At 41.8% G+C, this 21,580-nt stretch overlaps 1 protein-coding gene across 1 annotated transcript in view; it reads left to right on the top strand.

Annotated features, from left to right (window-relative positions):
• Positions 1-16,767, top strand: part of LOC119163465 (chromosome-associated kinesin KIF4A) — an 82,508-nt gene extending 65,741 nt beyond the window's left edge. The window contains exons 20-26 of the mRNA XM_075889067.1: positions 5,033-5,122; positions 5,490-5,567; positions 6,023-6,106; positions 7,227-7,355; positions 11,741-11,791; positions 14,505-14,636; positions 15,404-16,767. Coding sequence (XP_075745182.1) covers positions 5,033-5,122; positions 5,490-5,567; positions 6,023-6,106; positions 7,227-7,355; positions 11,741-11,791; positions 14,505-14,636; positions 15,404-15,484 — 645 coding nt within the window. The 3' untranslated portion in view covers positions 15,485-16,767. The remainder of the gene's footprint in view (positions 1-5,032; positions 5,123-5,489; positions 5,568-6,022; positions 6,107-7,226; positions 7,356-11,740; positions 11,792-14,504; positions 14,637-15,403) is intronic.
• The last annotated feature ends 4,813 nt before the right edge of the window (positions 16,768-21,580 follow it).

Below are 21,580 nucleotides of genomic sequence, written 5' to 3'. Positions count from 1 at the left end.
TTACAGATGGCGTGGACATCGAGCTTTTTTTTTTTAACATGCCGGCCTGCTAACCAGGAACCATGTCAAATTATGTCCGAAATTTTGCATCCTGAAACACTAATACAGTCAAATCTCGCTAATTCGAACTCGAAGGGGCCCGGAAATGTGTTCGAAATAAAGAAAGTTCAAATTTACAAAAGCTTAATAAACAAAGGGCTCTCCGTGCAGTGGGGCATGTGCATTGAGCTAACACACGAGGGGGAAGTTTCAGAAGACTTGCATTTATTCACAAATCGCAGAACATCCGATAATAATTGAAGTAATCGGGGATGCACGTCTGCACACGTTTGCCTTGCAGCGAGTCAATCAATTTCGCACGCAGCTTGAAAAGCATTTCTTCGGCTTCAGCATTCTCCTGGCAAGAGAAGTTGCGCGGAAATGTCCAGCGCCGACACTTTCTAAAGAGGACAACAATGACTGCATAGCAGCCACAGCAAGGCCAGCACGTGACGAGAAAGGAGCGTTCCCACACGGAAAGAAGGAGATAGACATTTGAGAGAAAGCCAACACTACACAGCAGCTTTTTTTTTTTTTTTTTGCTCTCCTCGCATACATCATTGTAGAAGGGTTACGTGGCAAGGACGGGAAGGGGGGAAGCGGGCACCAGCGCGTGAGACAACCCCCCCCCCCCACCTCCCTCAGGGCGCAGAGCCATGCTCCCGCAAGGGGCAAGGACTGCAGAAGATAGTGCCTTTTTCTTTTCCTTCAACCACACATTCATTCAACCCAGCTGCAGCTTTCTGTTCTTTTTTTTTTTCTCTCTGCGCACGGCATTGGAAGGAGAAGGGTCTTTACCTGGCAGGGACGGAAAAGGGAGAAGCTTGACTCGGGCGCATCGCAGGTGGCATTTGAGAGCAAACATTCTACCCCAGCCTTTTCTTTCCTTTTTATTTCCTTTGCACGAAAGGTTGAGGTGTCACAGCTGCCGCCGCAGGATTGGGCAGGGTGCTGATAGCATTTTCAAAGCGCGGTATGTTCGAATTAACCGTCGCAAGTGCTTGCGCGTTTGAATTACCGGGCATTTTTGCCCATTGGAATACACATCGCTTTGATGGAACCTCATCACGAGTTTGAATTAACTAGTAGTTTGAATTAAGTGTGTTCAAATTGATGATATTTGACTGTACCAAATGTTTATAATACACAATGAACATATTTGTTACGGGGCTTTTTGGCAATTTCACCATGTCAAACACAAAAACGGTCTATATCCAGATTGCCAGAAAGCTGGTATATCCGGTGGTGCTAATTTTGATGTTCGCAACAAACTTCAAATGTAAAATAAATGAATACAAATGTGACTGAAAAATTTCTGCCTCGTATTGTTTACAATCATCATGAATTACAATTGGTATCAAACTTCTTTTTGTGAGTGAATAAAAACGTGTCAAAATGCTCCGTAAGGCTACGTGTTACGTCTGAAATCATAAAACTGAGAAAAATGCATTTGAACTTTTAGTTTTTTATGAAGTGATGTGGTATTGCAGCATAATTATATAAAAGGAATCATTGTGTAGCTTTGCCCTTTAGGAACAAGATATCATAAATTTTACAACGTCACGGGAACCATGAAAAATTTGCTGTATTAGCATGCATAGTCCTTGTAAATAGTGCGAGAGAGCTGCTACCAAACACTTCACCGTTGTATTTCGGCTTGTATTTGTACACTGTGCATGAAAATGACGTGCCTATGGGGTCTATGCTGTCGCTATTCGCACCTAGATCAGGGTCACAAAAATAAAAAAAGGGAAAAAATAACATTATTTGAATTCTCGCAATGACAAGGGCTTGAATCTACACTTAACAGCTGACCAGAACTGCAAGCAGTGTTAGTCTTTGACGAGCTTGTTTTTCGTGGCATTCCCGACTACTTGGACTTTGTTGCATATACTATAAATGACATTATTGATGAATCTCCAGTCACTCTCACCGAAGTAAATCGTTCATCGCGCATGCCGTGCGCTGAACATGCCCTCATGAGTTTCACACTCAAGTCCTCTTTTCTTTGCTTCTTGGACACTGTCGCCGCAGTCGGCACAAATCGTAAGTCCGAGAAGGTAATTAAACACTCTCAAATGTACCATAGAGATTTGTGTTCCATTATCACTGAAGTTCCCCCGTTTCGTGTCAACGCCGAGAAGTTCACTTTCGTTCAGTTTCCGACGACGCCAAGTGCTTTTTTACGTCGGCCGCACTTGGTACACGCTGGCTATTTTCTTCAGCCGATAAGAAAATGTTATGAACACTTTTTCTGATAACACTCGAGGCTTGGACCGACAAAATATACACACTACACGTGCCAAGATGTGTTTTCGTACACAAAGTGCCAACCGACGAACCCCGATGCATTCCGCGGCAGCACTCTAGGCATGGCTTAACGAGGCACACGCGCTAGATGTAGTGGGCCGCGGCGCTGTATTTGATGCGTCAACAGACAATTCCGCATATGATGAGTTCTGTGCTGGCATTAGAGGAGTCCACGCTAGATGCAGATGCGTGTTCAATTCGTCCAGCGGCTATTGCAGAACATTCCTTCGCCGAATTTTGTAGGACAACCCATGGTCAGTCATTTCTTGCCGAATACGCATTGTATAGTTTTCTTCAGACGAATGTCTTCAGACATTTGAGCAGCTCAATAATCGCAGTAGTTTAAACACAGTAGTGAAGTTGCGAACCTGAAAAACGTTGCGGTGCAGCCGAAAGCCCGAGCAGAGAGAGTGCGCGATCACAACGAGAGACCGGGAAAAAAAAAAAGGCAAGACAAACGCGGGGTACCAATAGAAGGTCAGCGCGCGAGGCGAGCTTGCGCTTTGACCAATCACGTGCTCGCAAGTGACCTTCGGAAAAAAGAGTGGTATCGTCGCTCTCGCTGCACCGGCGGCATTTTGAAGATAGGGAAAAGTTGCACAAAGAAACCAGCTTCAAAACAACACCAAGATGGCGGCGCCCAGTCGCTGTGTTCAGAAGTTACGAGTGCACGAACTTCGAACATAATTAGTCAATTTTCCGTCATTTGGCTTCCACCTAGGCATGCAAAACGCTGCTTTTTAAAAAAATATTTTGACATTGAATACAGTGTTCAGATTTCGCCGGAAGATAAATAAATGTCTAAATGCCGGGATACTACACTTTTACGAAAATTCACTTTTTTGCGATTTGTTGCCATTTCAATACCCGCATCCCGACAGCTAACAGACTTTATTGACGTGTCGGTGCTATGCCAGAAACAAGCAGCGACTTGCATTCACGTGAGTAGTGAGCCTTAATGCCAAATATACAAAACAATTTGTCCTCCAAAACACGTTTATTTACATGGCAGAGTTAATGCAATTAAAATTTAGTCTTTCGTATTTAGTTTATTTAAAACAATACTGAAGTTGTTCAAGGGGGACACTGCTAAAGGCAAGCATTGCCCAACTAAACCGTGCGATTCCTACAGCAGTAGCAACAAACACATTTACAACCATAAAAGCATACATGTAAATCAATTGCTACGTTTGTTTTACAGATGAAAGAAATGAGTTGGTTGATTATTCTGGGCCGATTTATGCAAGGCGGAACAAAAGCCAGTGGTCTCCCAGTTGAGTTAATCGTTGTAGATACAGACACGTTTGAACACACCAGACTGTGCACTTTCACTTGCTCGTTAATTCAGTACTCATGACCGAATACCTGACCAAATTATTTCAGAATTGGCGTCCTTAGTGCAGCCATCAACTTTCCAGTGCTGCTTGCATTTTAAAAAACTGAAGTATAAGTCTGCATTCCATACTTAGCGGGCCGGAAGTTTGATCTACAATTGTCTATCGTTGCTCAAGGGCATTGACAGGTCATAACTGCTAGTGAAACCACACTATACAACGTACTTTTACTGATTGCGAAAGCTGATGTGCAAGAGAATGATGTGAAGAGTAGTGGCGAAAGTTTAAGAAATGTCAAAAATGGGTTTTTTGTAATCGTCGTCAGAAGTTTTCTATTGCATGCTTCTGTCTTGAAGCTAACGTGACTGTATCTTTTTATTGAAAAGTGTTATGAACATAAGCTTTGGTAGTTTTATAAACAAGCATACTGGGAAAGTAATCCGAAATTTACACCTCTGTTGTAGGCCGTTCTTGAAATACAGACCTGCAAAATAGACAAAAAAACGTTTTCTAGGTAGAGTTTAGGATTTGTTATAAAAACATCTCCACTATGCAGAGAATAAAAAAAAATTATTGGGCTTAAGTGAAAATACGTCTAGATTTAGCTAAACAAATTTGAGGTACATGTATCTTAAATATATTTTGTTTAATTCGTCGCCAAATTCGGAAATAACAGCAAGGCAGGTAAACGTGGCATTCCACCTCTTCATCATAATTGATTTACGGTGCTTCGAACAAAATTTTTTCGGGCAAAGACAATTGCAGTTAAGTTTGTGAGAGGCTTCTATACTCCTATGATATCCAGAAGGGCCAACGTAGCTGGGTTAAAAAAAGACCTTACCTCTTCTTTCCACTCATCAGGCAACAATATATAAAATTTTGAAAGAAATTCGAGAGGTAGACCGGCCATGCTTGGTTTTATCTTACGTGGAATCGCCCACTTATGCATTGCCAGGACTAGGGCATCAAAATTGACAAGCTTCACTCAGTTGTACCATTCGAGTAACAACGCCGTTTCAGAAATTCTGATTTACTGCAGCAACACCATTTCAGAAATTTGATTTGCTGAGGTAAGCATATGGTGTGCTAACCTGCAAACTGTTCGCACTAAAACCTTCTTATAACAAAGTTACAGCTAGCACAAAATAAGCTTGTTATATGCGAAAATTTGTTGTAAAGGTTTATTCCTAACACTGCATCTATTGCAAGACTAATTTTCATTTACTTTCTTATAACCGATCTGGGTTAGATATCTGGTTTAGGTATTTTATGGTCTGAGTGTTTAAGGGTAAGCATACCGAGTGTTGTGCTTACACTCCGATACTTTTTTTTTCCCTTTTATTATCCAGAAACTCGTCTTTCTTAAGCACAGCGCCAACGCAACGCTTCAGTCGAACCCAGACCTGGATACTTCCATCGTCGAGAAACTGGAAAGCCAGGTACTTCTTCAGCCCCCTTAATCTGCCCTCCCATACGTGAGAAAACTGAGGAATGCATGAGCGAGAAAAGTGAAGAATGCATGAACTGGCCTGTATTGCATTACGACATTGGGTACATTATAGAGGCAAATACTGCAAGTAAATATTACTTGCATCGAAGGGTATCGCATATGTACATGCAATTTTGTTACTCTTGTAGCCATCTTGTTTATTATGTGTCTGAGGCTTTTATTGGAAAAAAATTTCACCAAATTGCTCTTTTAGCTTTGAAATTCGTTGTGATCAGTACTGTATAGTGCTGAAACAACCTCTGCAAGATTGTATAGATAGTAATGGTACAGTTTTTTTTCCGGCACGATTGACATAGGTCCAGGAACTATCCCGGCTGCAGTATGTCCACGATGAGCTCAAGAAAAAGTCTGAGGAAGTGGAAGCTTTGGAAAGGGTGGGGTCCCACTTTCATTCATACCATAACTGTATGCACTAACTATATTATGCAAGTGTCGTACTGATACCAATAGTGTAACAATTATTTTAACTCAATTTGGTCAAGGTTTTATGTTAACATACAAAATGAAAATAACACCTTAATGTAAAGAAAATGTGCTTTTGTATGCCTGAAAATTCCATAATTTTTGTCCAAATGTTTACATGGTAATTTAAGGCAATGCTGAGCTTCAGAAAAAGCTATTTCACTGCTGTAACACTTGTATTCAAGGCTGTCTTGCCGAGACAAGCAGAGTTGAAGCTCCTTCTCTATTACAAGGTTCAAGTAGACATGGTTGACTGTCAATCACAGCCATCTGGCTGGAAGTGCCATAGCAATCAAAAGATGCCGGCAACATTGCCTTTGCTTAGGTTTGCATTTTGAAGATGTTGTTTGCTGCTGCACACTTGCAGGAGCTTGCGAGCGTCAAAGGAGGTCGTGTGGCATTCTTTGAAGAAGTTTCTTCTGTTAAAAAGCCTAAGAAGAAGCCAGAGACGGTATGAATCGTTTGCAATTCTCTCATATTGTACACATTTGTACACCCCACTTATATCGCTAATTAATCTTAAGACAGGTTTCACTTAATGCTCATAAACTGAAACTGTTTTATTGCAGCTTTACAAGATCTGCAAAAGCTGTTGAAAATTTCGAATTCAGTAATATATTTATTAAGCTTACATTCACACTGGGGACAGATGTTAATTCTGAAGGCAAGACGCACCTTTGCACATTGAAACTTTGTGGTGTTGATGTTGTAGTGTAAAAATATTCTCCAATCTCATTAGAATCGCCATATGAATCACTTGCAATCGGCATCTTATGTGAATGCCAGCAATTAAACTAGAACGCAAAAAGATTGGTGTTGACGCATTTGGTTAGAAAGCAATATTTCACTGACCACATTTGTTCAAAGCTATTGCAGCACTTTGGTTTCTTTGCAAACAAGCTCACCAGATGAATTGTTTAATCTTTGCAAAGCGATTTCGCTGCTCTCTTAGCTACAATGTTACTACATTCGTTACATGTTTATGTTGGCATGTGATGAATATTGGCAACAGCAGTATTATCATTCTAGATGACTTTTTGCAATAGTCTTAGTCAGAGTTTTACAAAATTAACTAAAGGGGACTCTGACGCTGCGATCGTTGAGCAACCATGTAAATGATGGGTAGTACACGGATTTGCCTAGACTTCGCACTTGCGGGCTGTGTTTCGGTTTTGCTTCGAAGAAAAGAACTAGCCCTTTTGAGCTTTGTGACCAGATTTGAAATGGTAAACCTAAAAGAATAAGATGGTGAAGCGCAACCTCTGAACATTCGCTGATATTTGTTTTGTGAGAAAACAGCTTCAAGCCACATGAACACACACTGAGCCAGAAGTACAAAGGTTAGACAAATCCGTGTACTACCCTCAATTCTCATCCTCGCTGAAACACCGTGCATTTCAGCTCCCATGGACGCTAGCGCCAGAGTTCTCTCTAGTGTATATTTAGAAAACTCTATGGTCTTAGTGACTGGCGACACCAGCAAGCACAATTTGTGACACCACTCCTTGACATACGACCGATACCATGCTTTGGAGCTGTGTCATCTCGCACGGTTTTTGTGTCTGTTGCAGTCAAAAACTGGAAACAAGATGAGCTCTTTCACTTTCGCCGACTTGGACACAACCATCGACTTTGACAGCGACGGAGAAAATGACCAAGAAAATGACCCCGACTGGGTTCTCGGCAGTGAACGACGCCAGGTATTGATACCTTTTCAAGTTGCATTTAGGTAGTGGCACTGATAGATACATGAGATGATACTCATGTTTTTCAGTGCCTGGCAGGCTGACAGTAGTGTGCCACTGTGACTAGAGGAAAGATCTGATAATGTGGAGTCAATGAGACTAATGTGTTTTGTGTAACCCCCGGGCTAATTATAATGAAAAACTACGTAACTAGTCATGGGATACTTCGCATTGCAAAGAATGTTAAAGTATGTTATCTATTACTGCTGCAATTAGAGGATAGTGCTGGTAATGTGGAGTCTATGAGACAAGTGTCTTGTGTAAAACCCCCAGGTTAATAAATAAGGAAGGAAGGAAAATGGGAGGAAAAGAATGACAAGAAGGTTAACCAGCCTATAGGCAGCCGGTTCGCTACCCTGCATGTGGGAGGGGGATGTTGGAGATGAAAGATAGAGGAGAGAGGGAAGAGATAAACACAGCACATTTGGCAGCACACGCGTAACTAGTAACGGGATACCCCACATTACCAAAAAATGTTAAAACATGGTATTTGTTAGTTACGAAATAGTAATGAGTAGAGATCAGATTATAGACACAAGCCTATTTTGTCCCTTGCACATCTGATCGCATGGCACGTGCACTGCAATAGGAGGATAATACTGTATCACTGCTACCTCTACCATCGAAGTTGAGGTTCAGGAAATTTGTTTCGGAAATGGTGCACAGAACTCTTAGTTATGTAGCATTGATCACAGCGTAGAATTCAATATTTCGTTGAAGGTTAGCCGATCTGTAGAAAGAGCCATTCATAGGCTTTGGCTTGACACGGCCTATGTGAAGGCTTTCCTGTACAAAATAAGAGAAGCTGAAGACGACATTGAGCACATTGTAAAAATTATGATGGGCCTCTAAAAAAACTTTTACACAAAATTAAATTCTGTGGATAAGGGGGCCCCATCAATAGCAAAAGTCTTGGACCAATGGCTAAAATGAAACTTATAAAGCCCTACTGGGTGTACAGTTGTTCACTTTCGGTAGAAATTAGAAATATCACAAAAGCACTAAATGGGAAAAGAAAATGTTCTTGCGTCATTGTTAACTGGTATGTTTCTCATTTTTGCAGATAAATCATTGTGAAAACCTATTTGTTGCAGTTAAAATGCATCATTTAAGACTACTGCTGAAAGACACAATTGCATTTGAGAACATTTAGGGAACTTTTGTGTGGGTATTTCAATTCTGTGAATACTAGATTAGACTGTTGCGGGGGTTTAACGTCCCAAAACCACCATATGATTGAGAGATGCAATTCTGTAAATACTTGTTTTTTCACATTCTATATTGCATGAAAAAATTTATCGGGGTGGTTTTGTATTGAGGTAGCCTTCTTTTGTTTTCTAATATGCGGTGACAACCATTGTGCAAGAGCAGAGGAGTAGTCGGCGCCATGCATTGGCGCCAACTTCTCGTTATATACATTTAATTTTAAAAATACAAAACTGTGGAGTGTCATCAAGGGGAAATTAGTGTGTTTGTTAAAAAAATCAATGTCCACATGATTTTTGTTTTGTTTGTCATTTACTTCTTGAAGGAGCACTGACATCAAATATCAGAATTGAGATGTGCCCTTCATTCTATTTTTCGGTATGCGTAGGTCCTCTTGCCCTAATTTTAATTGCATACATCGGAAAACGGAGGGCCCTGCAACATCGATACTAGTGCTACCTGTTCGGTGTGATACATTTCACACATACCATCCTGAGTGATGATGCGTTAGTAACTATGAAGTCTACATCTAAGTGGTCATATCATGGTGCCCGCTTGCGCCAAAGCGTGCAAACGCACTCGCGCTTCATGCCTGATTTTCGTCGCCTCGCTTTGGATGATTCCTTGAAACTACAGAATTTAAAAAAAAAATTGTGTATAAAAAGAACTGTGAAAAAGAACTCGGCGTGATTCAATGTGTACTCGTCACTCTGCCACTGTTAACGGTTCGTCGCCATGCTGTCGCCTGGTTGGAAGTGCGGAAAAAGCCCATTGCACGCATGTTGCACGTCAACATGACCATTTTATTTTATTTTATTTTATTTTACCCTCAATCGCACATGGCTTTACAGAGGGGAGTGGGGTACAAAAAAATAATAAACTATAAACGAGAGCAAACATAGTAACATCAAAATAATAAAGATTACAAGACTTGAAAATTCGATGTTAGGCAATACGCTGAATGTATGTGTAAGTATCATCAGAACCATGGGGCAAACGGAGTATAACATATATATGTACAATGTACACTTCACGCGTCATACGCATCATCACTTAAGTACTCCTGTATTGTAGAAGAAAACAAGTCATGATTTGACATGGAAACCATGTCCGAGGGAAGGTGGTTCCAGTCGTTGGATGTGCGTGGGACGAAGGAATGATGGAAAGTGTTAGTGCGGCAGCTAATGTTGTGTACCTTATGTTGATGATCTAAACAAGCTGAGTAAAAGGATGGAGTAGTAATGAACTGAGCTTTTAAAAGTGGATGATTGAATATCTTGTGAAAAAGTATGAGACGAGATGCTTTGCGACGTGATTCAAGTGACTGTAGCGAAAGGCTGCGTTTCATTGACGTAACACTGCTAGTGCGATGGTAGTTAGATAGAATGAAGTGTGCTGCGATATTCTGTACCATTTCAAGCAAGTGAGTTAAGTTCAGTTGAAAAGGGTCCCAAATGGCGCATGCATATTCGAGTTTTGGACGAACTAGTGTTTTATACATTGTTAGTTTCACGGCTAAAGTTGCGTCGTAGGTACCGTAGCATACGGTTGCTATTGTTAATAACATAGTTAATGACGTTTCCAGTTCACGTCAGATGTTGTATGAATCCCCAAGTATTTATACGAAGTTACAGACTCTAGATCAACGGCATTTAAGATATAGTTAGCAGGGGGTCCGGCAGTTCGCGAGATATGTAAAACTTTACATTTGTTAGTGTTGAGGTCCATGCGCCAAGTTCTACACCAGCTGGCAATATTATTAATGCCACTTTGCAAAGAACTAGCATCAGAGTTAGATTAAATTTCTCGGTAAACAACGCAGTCGTCGGCGAAAAGGTGAATCGAAGAAGTTACAACATCGGGTGAATCGTTAACATGAATAAGGAATAGTAAAGGGCCCAACACAGAACCCTGAGGCACACCAGAAGTAACAAGAGAAAAGGGTGAGCTGTAGTTGTTGGCAACAACGAATTGTGAGCGTTTAAGAAAAACTCTATCCAAGCAAGAATACCGCCCTCAATATTAAGGGTCCTGAGCTTATATAGTAGTAGGTGATGATTAATCTTGTCAAAAGCCTTCGAAAAGTCTAAAAAAATGCAGTCGACCAGTGAACTCCGATCTAGAATGATATGTAACGAATAAGTAAACCAAAGCAACTGCGTTTCACATGAGAATGACTTCCTAAATCCATGCTGTGACGTGCTAAAGAACGAATTTGATTCTGGAAAGGTGACCAAGTTAGAGAAAATTATGTGCTCCAAAAGTTCGCATGGTATAGAAGTATTCAGCCCCAGTCAACACTTTGTACGGTGAGGACGGCAATGCAGGTGACAAGGCATAACTTAATGTGTGCCTCTACTACACGAAATGTTTTCAGAGCAGCTGAGCCTCTCGTCGCTCTTTTTTGTGGAGGAGGGGTCAGCTGTGGCACAATCTGGAGGTTACCATAAAGAAATGGCGGGCTTGCCAGTCATTTTGAATAATACTAGATACCATTCACAGAAATCAATAACAGTGAGTTATTCGTCCCGCACTTGCGTGTTAGGTCACGAATTGCTACTAGGGGGTCGTTGATGCAAAAAGCTTGACATAAACAAACTTAATGTCAGTGCTCACCAGGTCACATGAGAAATTTTAGTTAGACTAAAACTTCTTGCGTGCCCAGTAAAAAGCTTTGTATCACAAAAATATTTACTTGGGTCATTAGCAATTACACAGCACTATGCGAGGTATTACTATTACCGTGCATGATGCAAGGAGGAGAGCTTGAAACTTTGCCACTCATGCTATGTAGGCATGGCATATTTTTTTTCTTCTCTTTTCTGTACATCGATAGATAGCCGAAAAGCTCAGTCCTTGAAAAAAAAAAGTATGCTGCTTTCAACATATTGCCGCCAACACTGGTTCCCTTCCTCGTGCCGAGCAGGGCAGTACACAGTGTTTATGTTATCGCGGCTGCTGCCAAACCCAAGGTTGCAGGTTCGATTCCTTGCACCACTACTTTGACAAACTCTACAAGTATAATAACTAACCTACATAAACTATCATAGCTGTAGCGTTTATTTGATATGTTGAATCCCACATTTAAGCTGCGAGATTAATTTAACAGATTACTTTTCTGACCTTCCTTGCAGCCCAACCGCAAGCGGAAGTCCAACGAAGATGACAAGCCCAAAAATATTAAGGTACGTTCTTGTTCTCTCTCTCTTTTTTTTTTTTTTGTGTGTGCCTTGAAGGTGGAGTTTTGAGTAAGCTCAAAACTCCACCTCCATGCATCCATGCATGTACAATCTTTTTCACACTTGGGGAAAACTCGGAGCACATGGCATCGCATTGCGACCAGCGTTGCAGTTGCGCGCCGGCAGCAGTTCACGTATGCGCAGACACTTCCATGCGTTATCGATCTGAATCGTCTGCGATGACTGTGCGCGATGGCCACATTGTCGGGCAGCCTGCTGATTTCATCGTTCAGCTAGGTCGATATTCTGTGCTAAATGTTGTGCGATGCCAACCACTCGGCCTTCATTTGCAGTAATAGGGTTCTAGAAAGACAGTTTGAAAGCATACGTTGCTTCCTCTTTCGAAATACCTGTGCACTGAGTGCATTCACTTGTATTTTTTCTTTCTGTGTGAAACGCTGTGTGCTGCGACGGGGAATATCACGGTGAGCAGATACCGAGCCACGCTATAAAAAAAAAAAAAAAGACAAACGAAGCCCTCTGCAGTGACTGCTGTGCAGCTAAGCAGGTTCTACACAATAAAACTAGAACGTTTTTCTTCTCAATGGCATTTCATCACTTCAGTCAGCACTGACTCGCAGGCTTCGAAATGCATGCATGCAGCTTCCAACTTCACTTAATACCCCATCAGGTCACTAGCAGCAGTGATGACTGCACTGATTTTGGATGGCAATAAGGCGTACCGCGACATGAGAAATATCGACGCAGTTTCCGCAACAAAAAAATTCACTCGCTGCCTCGCAATGCGGCCAGCGTGCCCGGCCGTAGCTGATGACGCGGTCCTATACAATACCCCTCAAGCGCGCGCTGCTGCTGGCGTGCGACTGTCGTGCTGGCTGCATCATGGCCGCATCACAAGACCACGCACTATGAGATTTCTCTTAAGTCTGAAACGGACTCTACAGGCAGCATGTGTAGCAGTTACCAGAAAAATGGACAAGCAAAATATAGAGAGTTTCATAGCTTCACTTTTTTCTGACTTTCTGGCTTTTTGATATGATTCTCTCTCTTTTCCTTTGCATATAGGCAGAGTGTTTTTTTTAACAAATACAGATATTTTTATTGAAATCTTGCAGCAAGGCTCCAGTTATTTCCACTTATGAACTCCACTTCGAGGAGGAAATACTTTCAGAAACAAGGGATTATTACTCGGCCTAAGTTTGGTCTGTGTATTAAATTAATGGAGCGAAGTTTGCTTTTGACGGTTTGCAATACAACACACTATCGGCTGCAGCGAATGAAATGAGTAGCATTTTCTCCCAAAATTGGGTACGCTCTATGTACCCAAGAGTTACAATTTCATGGTTATTGTCGTTCTTACGGTGTATTTATGTACGCTAAAGATGTTTCTCTTGTTGTTGATTCAGATGTGTGCTTGCAAAGTTTCGTCTCCACGTAATTATTTGAACCCTCCCCACTAATGCCTTGTGGTAGTTCGAAGCATAATTAACTGCCTATACGATTACGTGTGCTAAAACAAGTATAACATTCAAATAAAGCAAGTGTGCAGTTTCTTTGGCCAAGCATTCTCGGTTGTTAAAGAATAACAAGAACCATTCAAGACATCGTTGGCTACTCTGAAATGCATATTGCATGGCTGCACATTAACAATCATGCAAAAAGCAAAAAAGTTAATTCCATTTGCTTGTCATAAATCTCTGTACACAAGTCACTGGCACTCCATCAGCGGCGTTACGTTTACAAAAATAACTCCTCTCATAACCAGAATTCTGCCTGCTGCTGTGAAATCTGCATGTATGTTTAAAGCTAGTCACTTTTTCTTTTCTTTGTTCATTGGACAATGCTTCGCCAGGAGAGGTTCAACTGCCTTTTTCAGTGCTATTGAGTGGTGCAATGCAATAAAATGAGTCTATATTGGTTTGGTAGTGTCATTGTGAAGTTGCATGCATGTGTCCATTTTGAATTCTTTTATACTTTGCTATAAATTTATATTTCCTATTTGCAGGATCGATTGCCTGTAAGGAGCACACCTTCACTTCTTCCTTACATTTTCTTTCCTTTTTCTTCCTCTGTATTCGGCCGCCTTTGCCTAAAAAAACTTGTCTTGTGCATTTTCTCATCTGCATGTACCAGGCAGCACTTTTTGTTTCTTACATAAGGACTCTAAACAGGGTGCCATTTCTTAATTTTCTGTTCAACCCCCATGTCAGTGCAGTCACAACGGTGTCTCATATACCCCAAGTGTTTCTTACATCAGCGTTTCTTATAAAGAGGTGCAAGTGTGTGTGCGCACATGTTTGTGTGTGGGGGGGAGGGGTGACATGTTGAGGTTAATGAGGGAGCGAAGTTCTGCTTTAACGACATGAGAAGGAGGACTCGAGAGCAAACATAACAGTAACAGATGTTCTCAATGAAGTGAAAATAAGTGGCTTGATTCTTCTTTCAATGGAATCTGCTATTGTCAGCTAACACAAGACAGAAAAAGATAGTCATCATCCTTCCTCAAACATTGGTTTTTGATGATAAGTATGCTGGTTTAATTGTGTATACATACACTTTTTTAAGTGCGAACTGCAGTATAGTACATGCTGCTGCGCTTATGCTGTGTGTCTAAGCTGTTATGAAAGCTTCTTTTAGATATTCAGAGTCTGAATTTTTCCGCGACTGGCCTTCAACTGCTTGTGCCACTATTGCGTAGCGTTCCACATCAGCGGCTGCCTGCAAGTGCCGGGGAACATGCCGCCAGGGGCGCTGCGGCTGCTCAAGAAAGCAGAGGAGCTGCTCCTCCCTCTGCCAGTGCAAGGGGGAGTGTTCTGTTCTACAACACTCAGTAAGTACCAGGTCTGGCCATTTCGAGCTGTCAATTGCAATGCTTACGTTGCATTCTCACCGTCGTGTCTGTCAAGACTCCCATCACTATGTGCAAAGGAAAAGTTCGAATTTCTACCAGAATGTCACCTGCTTTTCTCCTCTTGGGCTCCAGTCTCCCAGATGGGTGATGACGAGGCTTGTGTGAATATTCGAATGCTTTAAATATTCAAACAAATATTGTATACGAATTCACTTCGATTTGAAATTGTTTAAAATTTTGAAGTATTCAAAATGAATGAATAGCTGTTATTAGTTGGTATGTAACCCTCTTGAAAGGGGTTCACTGCAATGTAGGAGTGCTAAGCCGTGAAAGCAGTCATTTAAATGTATATTTATTCGCATGTAATGTTTTATTTCGTTTAAATAAAATCCTTATTCTTTGCACCTGCAGTCCCCGGGCATATCAAATCAGTTTTCAACAATGCTTGATATAAATGAATATAAATGTGAATTGCGTGATGTCTGTGCATGTTAAAGAACACCAGATTGTCAGAAATATCCACTGCGGTGTACCTCATAATCGTGTCGTAGTTTTGGCTCTTAAAAGCCAAAATGTGATTTTTGACTCCTTAATCTATTTTTAAAAAAATTGAAAAATTGCAGCTAATGTAGAGCTTATGTATTGCTAAAAACACTGTTCAGTATCTAAAGAAGCATTGACTTCGTTAATTTTTTTGCTGCTGGGCTGCTCTCTTGCATATATATTTTTTCCTTTCTTTTTTCCAGGAGTCCGATTTGAGTGCGAAAGAAGACACGCTGGCAGAAAGCATGCCAAAGACGCAGCTTTCTCTTCGAAGCAAGAACTGATGCCAGCCATTATATGTACATAAGCTTTTAACCTTGCTTGCAAATATTTTACTCAAAACTTAGTTGAGATGATCACAATGAACATTATTTTTATTTTACCATTTTATTGCCTTCATTGTTTTTACTTTTGTCTGCGCGTTCATCGAGCCTTTTTATTTCTCACATTTTACCTCTGACCTTTGAGAGTCATCGACTTTCATCAACTTTGTTCTATATAGATTACTATATTTAAATGTTTAGTGAATAAAGGTGACATTGGCAGTAGTCTGCACAGTGGAAAGGGTGGTGCCATACAATTTTGAGGCTAAATTAAGCCTGTTGTGGGTGTCCTCTGTATGCAAGGGCACTCCACACAAAGGGTTGGACACAGCAAACATTTAGAATATATTTTAATTGAAATTCACCCAAGTGCTCATTTTCCCAATCGAGACCGATTACTAGTGTGCCGACACTGGTGTGCAGCACGCTATAGGAGGGGCAACGAAAGCTGTAGTGATGTCACAGCAGATCAGCAGTGACACAAGAAATTTTTGGACCTCTGCAACGTACATACTGGCAAAGCATCGAAATCACTTGCAGCTGCTGCAGTTAGCCATGGCAACTGCGCCGAGTTTGTTTTGCCAGGTGCTTGTGTGGCACGTGTGTGTGAAAGCAGACTATGCGCAGCACATACATCACAGCCTTGTGTGGTCACATGACCAAACCACCCAACACTGCTGCGTCTCTGCCCACCTTGGCGTCCAGAAACGAAACCGAAAGTTGTTCACGTAGATGAGGCAATATTGAATTATTTAGCAAGAACATGTGAATCTTGGTGCCTGTATTATGCTTTCTGGAGCTATAGGAAACCTTTGCACCAAAGAATGCACAAGCCCGAAATTCGGTGGCACCAGCCCTTAAAACATTAAACACCTACAGGATTCTTTGATCGGGATTGTTGGTGGAATGCTGATGCTGCAATGAGAAAACTGTTTTCAATTTATGTGCAGTACTTATGTCTGTAGACAATTTTTGGCTGTGCAAGTTGAACTATGACAGGAGTTGTACAAACTCATCAAAAATAACTTGGATCTCTTTTGCACAAGACTTTTGGGGGCTAATCTGTTAATATATAAATTATGAATAAATGTGTTGAATTACAAGTAAGTAGCCAAGTGAATGCGTCTACATGGCAGCAGCATTCTTCACTTCCTTCATACCAAAGAGTGAACGGAAGTGATGGCAGAGCACTGGTCAATGGAGTTACTATGTCAATAAAACAATTTTTTTACCTGGTTGTTTCACTTCTTGCCTTACTTACCAGTCGTTTAAGCACATTAAACTAGGAGAGTTCAGATTATTGCATGATAAAACTAGCGCACAAACACAAAGATGGTGAAAAGGTCAAAACTATGCAGATGCAGATTACCTCCATAAGCGGTGCATGTGACCAGGTTTCATGTACTATGTGCTGTAGATTTCTAATTAAGGATGTCCAAAAAAATGGAAAAGGAAAATGGAAGCTTGCGATGAAAACTGTAAACGGGTTAATGTTTTGACAAGTGAACTTGTCTTCAAGGCTAGAACTCGTTTCCTTAGCACTAGTGTGTAGATGCTTCATGATGTGCCGCACAAAACTTGAATACGGCAAGTCTTAGGAGGCACGTAGAAACTAAGTGCAAATGTTCAGTGGCTTTATTTGGATGTTTTCAAGTGTTTGTACCATTTGGTAGTAGCAGTGTGGTAGCTAGTGTTGCCACAGCCGGACACGTATGGAAGTGGCCTCTTGTGGTAATCCACCTTTCTCATTTTCCTCTGCTGCCGTTGTGGCAGAGAGAAGGGAAGGGGGATAGATATTGGCAATGCGATCCGAAGCAACCCGCTTTCCAAAACGAAATTTTCAGAGATTAAAAGGCGTGCAGAGCACAAATTTTTTTTTTTTTTTTTTGTTCGGGAGGGGGGGGGGGGCGCATGCGTCCTGGTACTGAGAGAAAGGCGAATCAGTGGGCTGGCATGTTCACTCATGTAGGCTCCCATTCAGTTGTGCACACACACCGCAACTCTCGGGCAGAGTAACAAACAACAGGGTTCGTACAGGTCCTTGAAATCCTTGAAAACCCTTGAATTAGAAAAATGCATTTTCAAGGCCCTTGATAGTTTTTTGCCATCCTTGAAAATCCTTAAATTTCGCGAGCAGTGCACTCTAATATTGACATGACGATAGTAATAGCGCGAGAACAGGACGACAACAAAGAGACACGAGAGACACTTTGTCTCTTTGTCATCATTCTGTTTTCGTGCTATAACTATCGTCATGTCATACCAACTAGCCCAAACTCGCACACTTCTAAGTTACTCATATTGACATCGTGACCTCTTAAATGTGGTAGATCGGTGTGTCAAACTCCCTATGTCTAAAGCAGTAATGCGGCGGGTGACATGATCTCATTTTTCAAAAATGCATGTGAAAAAAAAAAAAAAGTCATGGCGAGGGTGGAGCAGTGAATGTGATAGCAGGAAAATAGAATGTCGCATGAAGATGGGTAAGCAACTTCATACATGCAATGTGTTGCCAAGCACAAAGGACACTCGATGAGAACGCACAGAACGTGTGCTAATGAATAACTGTCGCAACTCGACACTGGAAACACGCTGCTTAAACACCAAAAAAGATGCCAGAAAAGAATACAGGATGAGTGTAAATAGCCACTGTCACAGTTGGTACCTGGTTGGTGAACGTGCCAGAAGGGTCAACTGTGCACAAGCCAACACTCTTAATGGGGTGGTGCCATCAAATTTCAAGGCTATTACAATTATCATGTGGAATAATGGGCCTAAGCTTTGTTCTTTTGTCCTAATGTGGCTTTTTGACTTTTAAAACTAGTAATTAAGGTACAAATAAAACATTATAGTAATTGCAAATTATACAAAAACCCTTTGTATTCTAATGTACAAAGAATGGTGCATTTTCTGCTAAAATGTAGATTTAGCGGCAATTTCTGGAGGCAAAGAAGGAAATGCGTGTACCTTCATACATACAATGCCCCTGTAGTTGGATCAGTTTAACTTCGTTATACTTTTTAGAGCACATAAAGAACTCTATCTGCATTGCCAGTAATGAGTCTGTGTTCACTTTGTATTCAGTCAGATGTTACACTATGCAGATTTTTAATGACCTAGCACTGAGAGGAAAAGTATAGGAATTTAGAGTTTCATTTCTGAATATATTTGCAGCTCTAACCGAGAGAACCAAAAGCGTTGACACAATCAATGAAAATTTGAATAGTGTCGTAAAGGAGTGTGCAATGCGAGTTGGGGTGTACAGTCATTGGACAGGACACTGGCAAGCTAATTTCAAGGGATGAAAAATCTCATTAAGAGGCGTTAACCATGGAAGCCTCAAATGCAACAGACAAAACGGAGCTGGCCGAGCTTACGCAGTTAATCGATAGGCGTAAGACAGCTGAGATAAGAAGGTATAACGTGGAGAGAATTGAGCCTGCTTTGAGCGGAAGAAACATAAAAGCTGTGACGGTGAAACTGCATAGATGAAAATCGGATGCATGCATTAAAGGGACTGAAATAACAATTTACGTTCAAGTCAAATAAGAATTTACGTCAGAGTGAAAGCTCAATGTATCACAACGCCTAAAACGGCAATATTATCAACACCATTGCCCTACTTAGTGAGAAATCAAAGTAAATGCACGAGAACAAATGCGCCACACTAGGACGTTTGCAAAATGATCCCAATTACGTCAGACAAACCGCCTACAATTAGTCTAGCTGCACTAAATAAAGAACCTTCAGTGCAGCAAAAGAGGTAATAAGATGCTGCTTCCTCGTTTCTGTTTATTCATGGAAAAAATCACCGAATTTTAATATGGGGAATTGTGCGAGTGGTTTAAAATTCAATTTTCGCCTAAGAGTAACTGTATATTCTACTTGTAGGTATCAGAGTAACGCATTTGTTTTTCAATGCCGCTAGCAACCATGCATTGTAGGGAAGATTGGGCACAGGCCGTACCGCTGAAGGCGGTCATCATCCACCTGGAATCTATCAAGTGATTGTCGTGCGCTCTGTGGTTCGTTAGCTACGAACTGGTGCTTTTATTTGTTTTGGGGCTTCGACAGCAAAATGTTTTTGTGAATTCGGCACCATTTTCGAAGAACATACTGAAGTATTCAATGTTGTCGGCTTAGTGAGGCCCCCTTGAATCTAGAAGGACCTAAATTTTGTGTTTGTGAGTTGTTGCTTATTTTCCATAGCTGGCGCCACTTGACCATGTGGCAATGCCAGTGCGTGTTATTCGGCATTACACTACACCTTTGTGCTTTGCATTGCCAGACAGACTAAAAAATGTTTTTGAACTCACTTGGCACAGTCCCAAAAGCAGGCGCTTCTTGTTTTTTCGAGGACCGTTGACACGCCAGGCATGTCGACTGGCGATTGGCGACAGGCTTAAGCAATTCACCTGCAAAAACAGAGCGCGGCTTCACCGCGTATGGTTGCTAACCAGGCAAGATAACAGACCTATGCGCTACTCTGGTCCTGTACATTGTTGCGTCCTGTAGGAAGCGTATACAGTTACTCTAATTAAACTGGACACGCCGTGCCATCTAGTGGGGTCCAGTTGAACCAAGCATGCCTGTAATATTGAAGGTAATGGCTAAAAATTGTTAATGGCCTTTGTTGCTGCTATGGCTCCCTATGGTTCCTTCAGAGGGGACAGGGAGGTGGGGAACTTAGCGATTGGGTTATGACTATGTTCTTTGGGGTGGGGGCAATGCGGAGCAGGCAAAAATGGGGGGGGGGCTCCAGCCTCCCCTGTCTATCCCCAGGCGCCACCACTGCTTCAACTGCGTCTTAGGTCGCAAATCGCTAGGGCGTCGATGGCTATTCGTTGATGCAAAAATGTCGATGACGCGGCAGCTGAGGGAATGTAGAAAAATCGTAAACCAGCAATGTACCTCTCCTGCACGTTAATATCACGATAGCATTTATATGAACCCTTTGGACTAGTTCTTGCCGTCGCCATCATGTCCAGTACATGTATATACATGAAGACATTAAAGAAAAATAATTCCCAACAATATTTTCCGAAGCAGGCAACCGGGCATTCAAACCTACACTGACACATCGCATTGTGGCCAGGAAGCGTACGTTAATTAGCATATACTAATGGGGAGCTATTTATATGCACCAATTACCACTAGCGGTGTGCAGAGCTTGGTGGCACTTTAACGTGTTTTTTTCTCACCAGTGAGAAAGCGCACTTTAGAAGTCGTCTTCCCACTTGTTGCAACAGCGCGCACCTCTTACCTCTGCCACGTGTGGTTTGCCCTACAAGGCGTGGTCGCACGCTCATACGCTGGGGTTGGGGCGTTTGGTAAAAGTTTTGTACTTTCACCGAAAAGTTTGCGTTAAAGAATGCACTATGCTCACACCGCTTGCTGCAGCCGCCGTGTTTGCAATAGGAGCGTTCTCTCATACACAATGAAGTTACAACCAATTTTACTATGTAACAACTGTCACAGAAACACAAAATGTCTACAAAACGTCTTGAGCTAAAATAGATGTTCTTGAAAATACATTGATTTGGCATCTGGAATATTGTGTCCTCAGACTTCGCACATGCATTGAAGCGACTATTCATCATAGAGCCCATTATGGTAAACTAGTCTGCAATGTCTAGTTTAACTAGAGTAACTGTATATGCTCCCTACAGGACCCAACATTGTACAGGACCAGAGTAGCGCATAGGTCCGCCATCTTGCCTGGTTAGCAACCATACGTGGTGAAGCCACGCTTTGTTTCTGCAGGTGAATTGCTTAAGCCTTCCAGACGTTATTTAGATGTTCTATGCAGATATGCACGCGCATCATGGCAACGGCTATTTCAAAAGCAGCGATCGTTCCTCTCGAAATATCCAAGCGCGTGTGGTGGGGCTGATGCGACCATACCGCACACATTGTGACGGAGTGCACGTAACTGAGCCCTCCCAATGTCTCGCTGCCACGTTGGGGTTTGTTGGCGCAGATGGCGGGGTCACAGATGGTGGGGTGGGCTACACCACACTGAGGCACAGCAAGACTCCCTTAGAACAATGAAATCGA

Source organism: Rhipicephalus microplus, chromosome 3, assembly GCF_043290135.1.
Source record: "Rhipicephalus microplus isolate Deutch F79 chromosome 3, USDA_Rmic, whole genome shotgun sequence".
Lineage (NCBI taxonomy): Eukaryota > Metazoa > Arthropoda > Arachnida > Ixodida > Ixodidae > Rhipicephalus > Rhipicephalus microplus.
The sequence above is the reverse complement of the archived record's forward strand: the minus strand, read 5'-3'. Positions and strand labels throughout refer to the sequence as shown.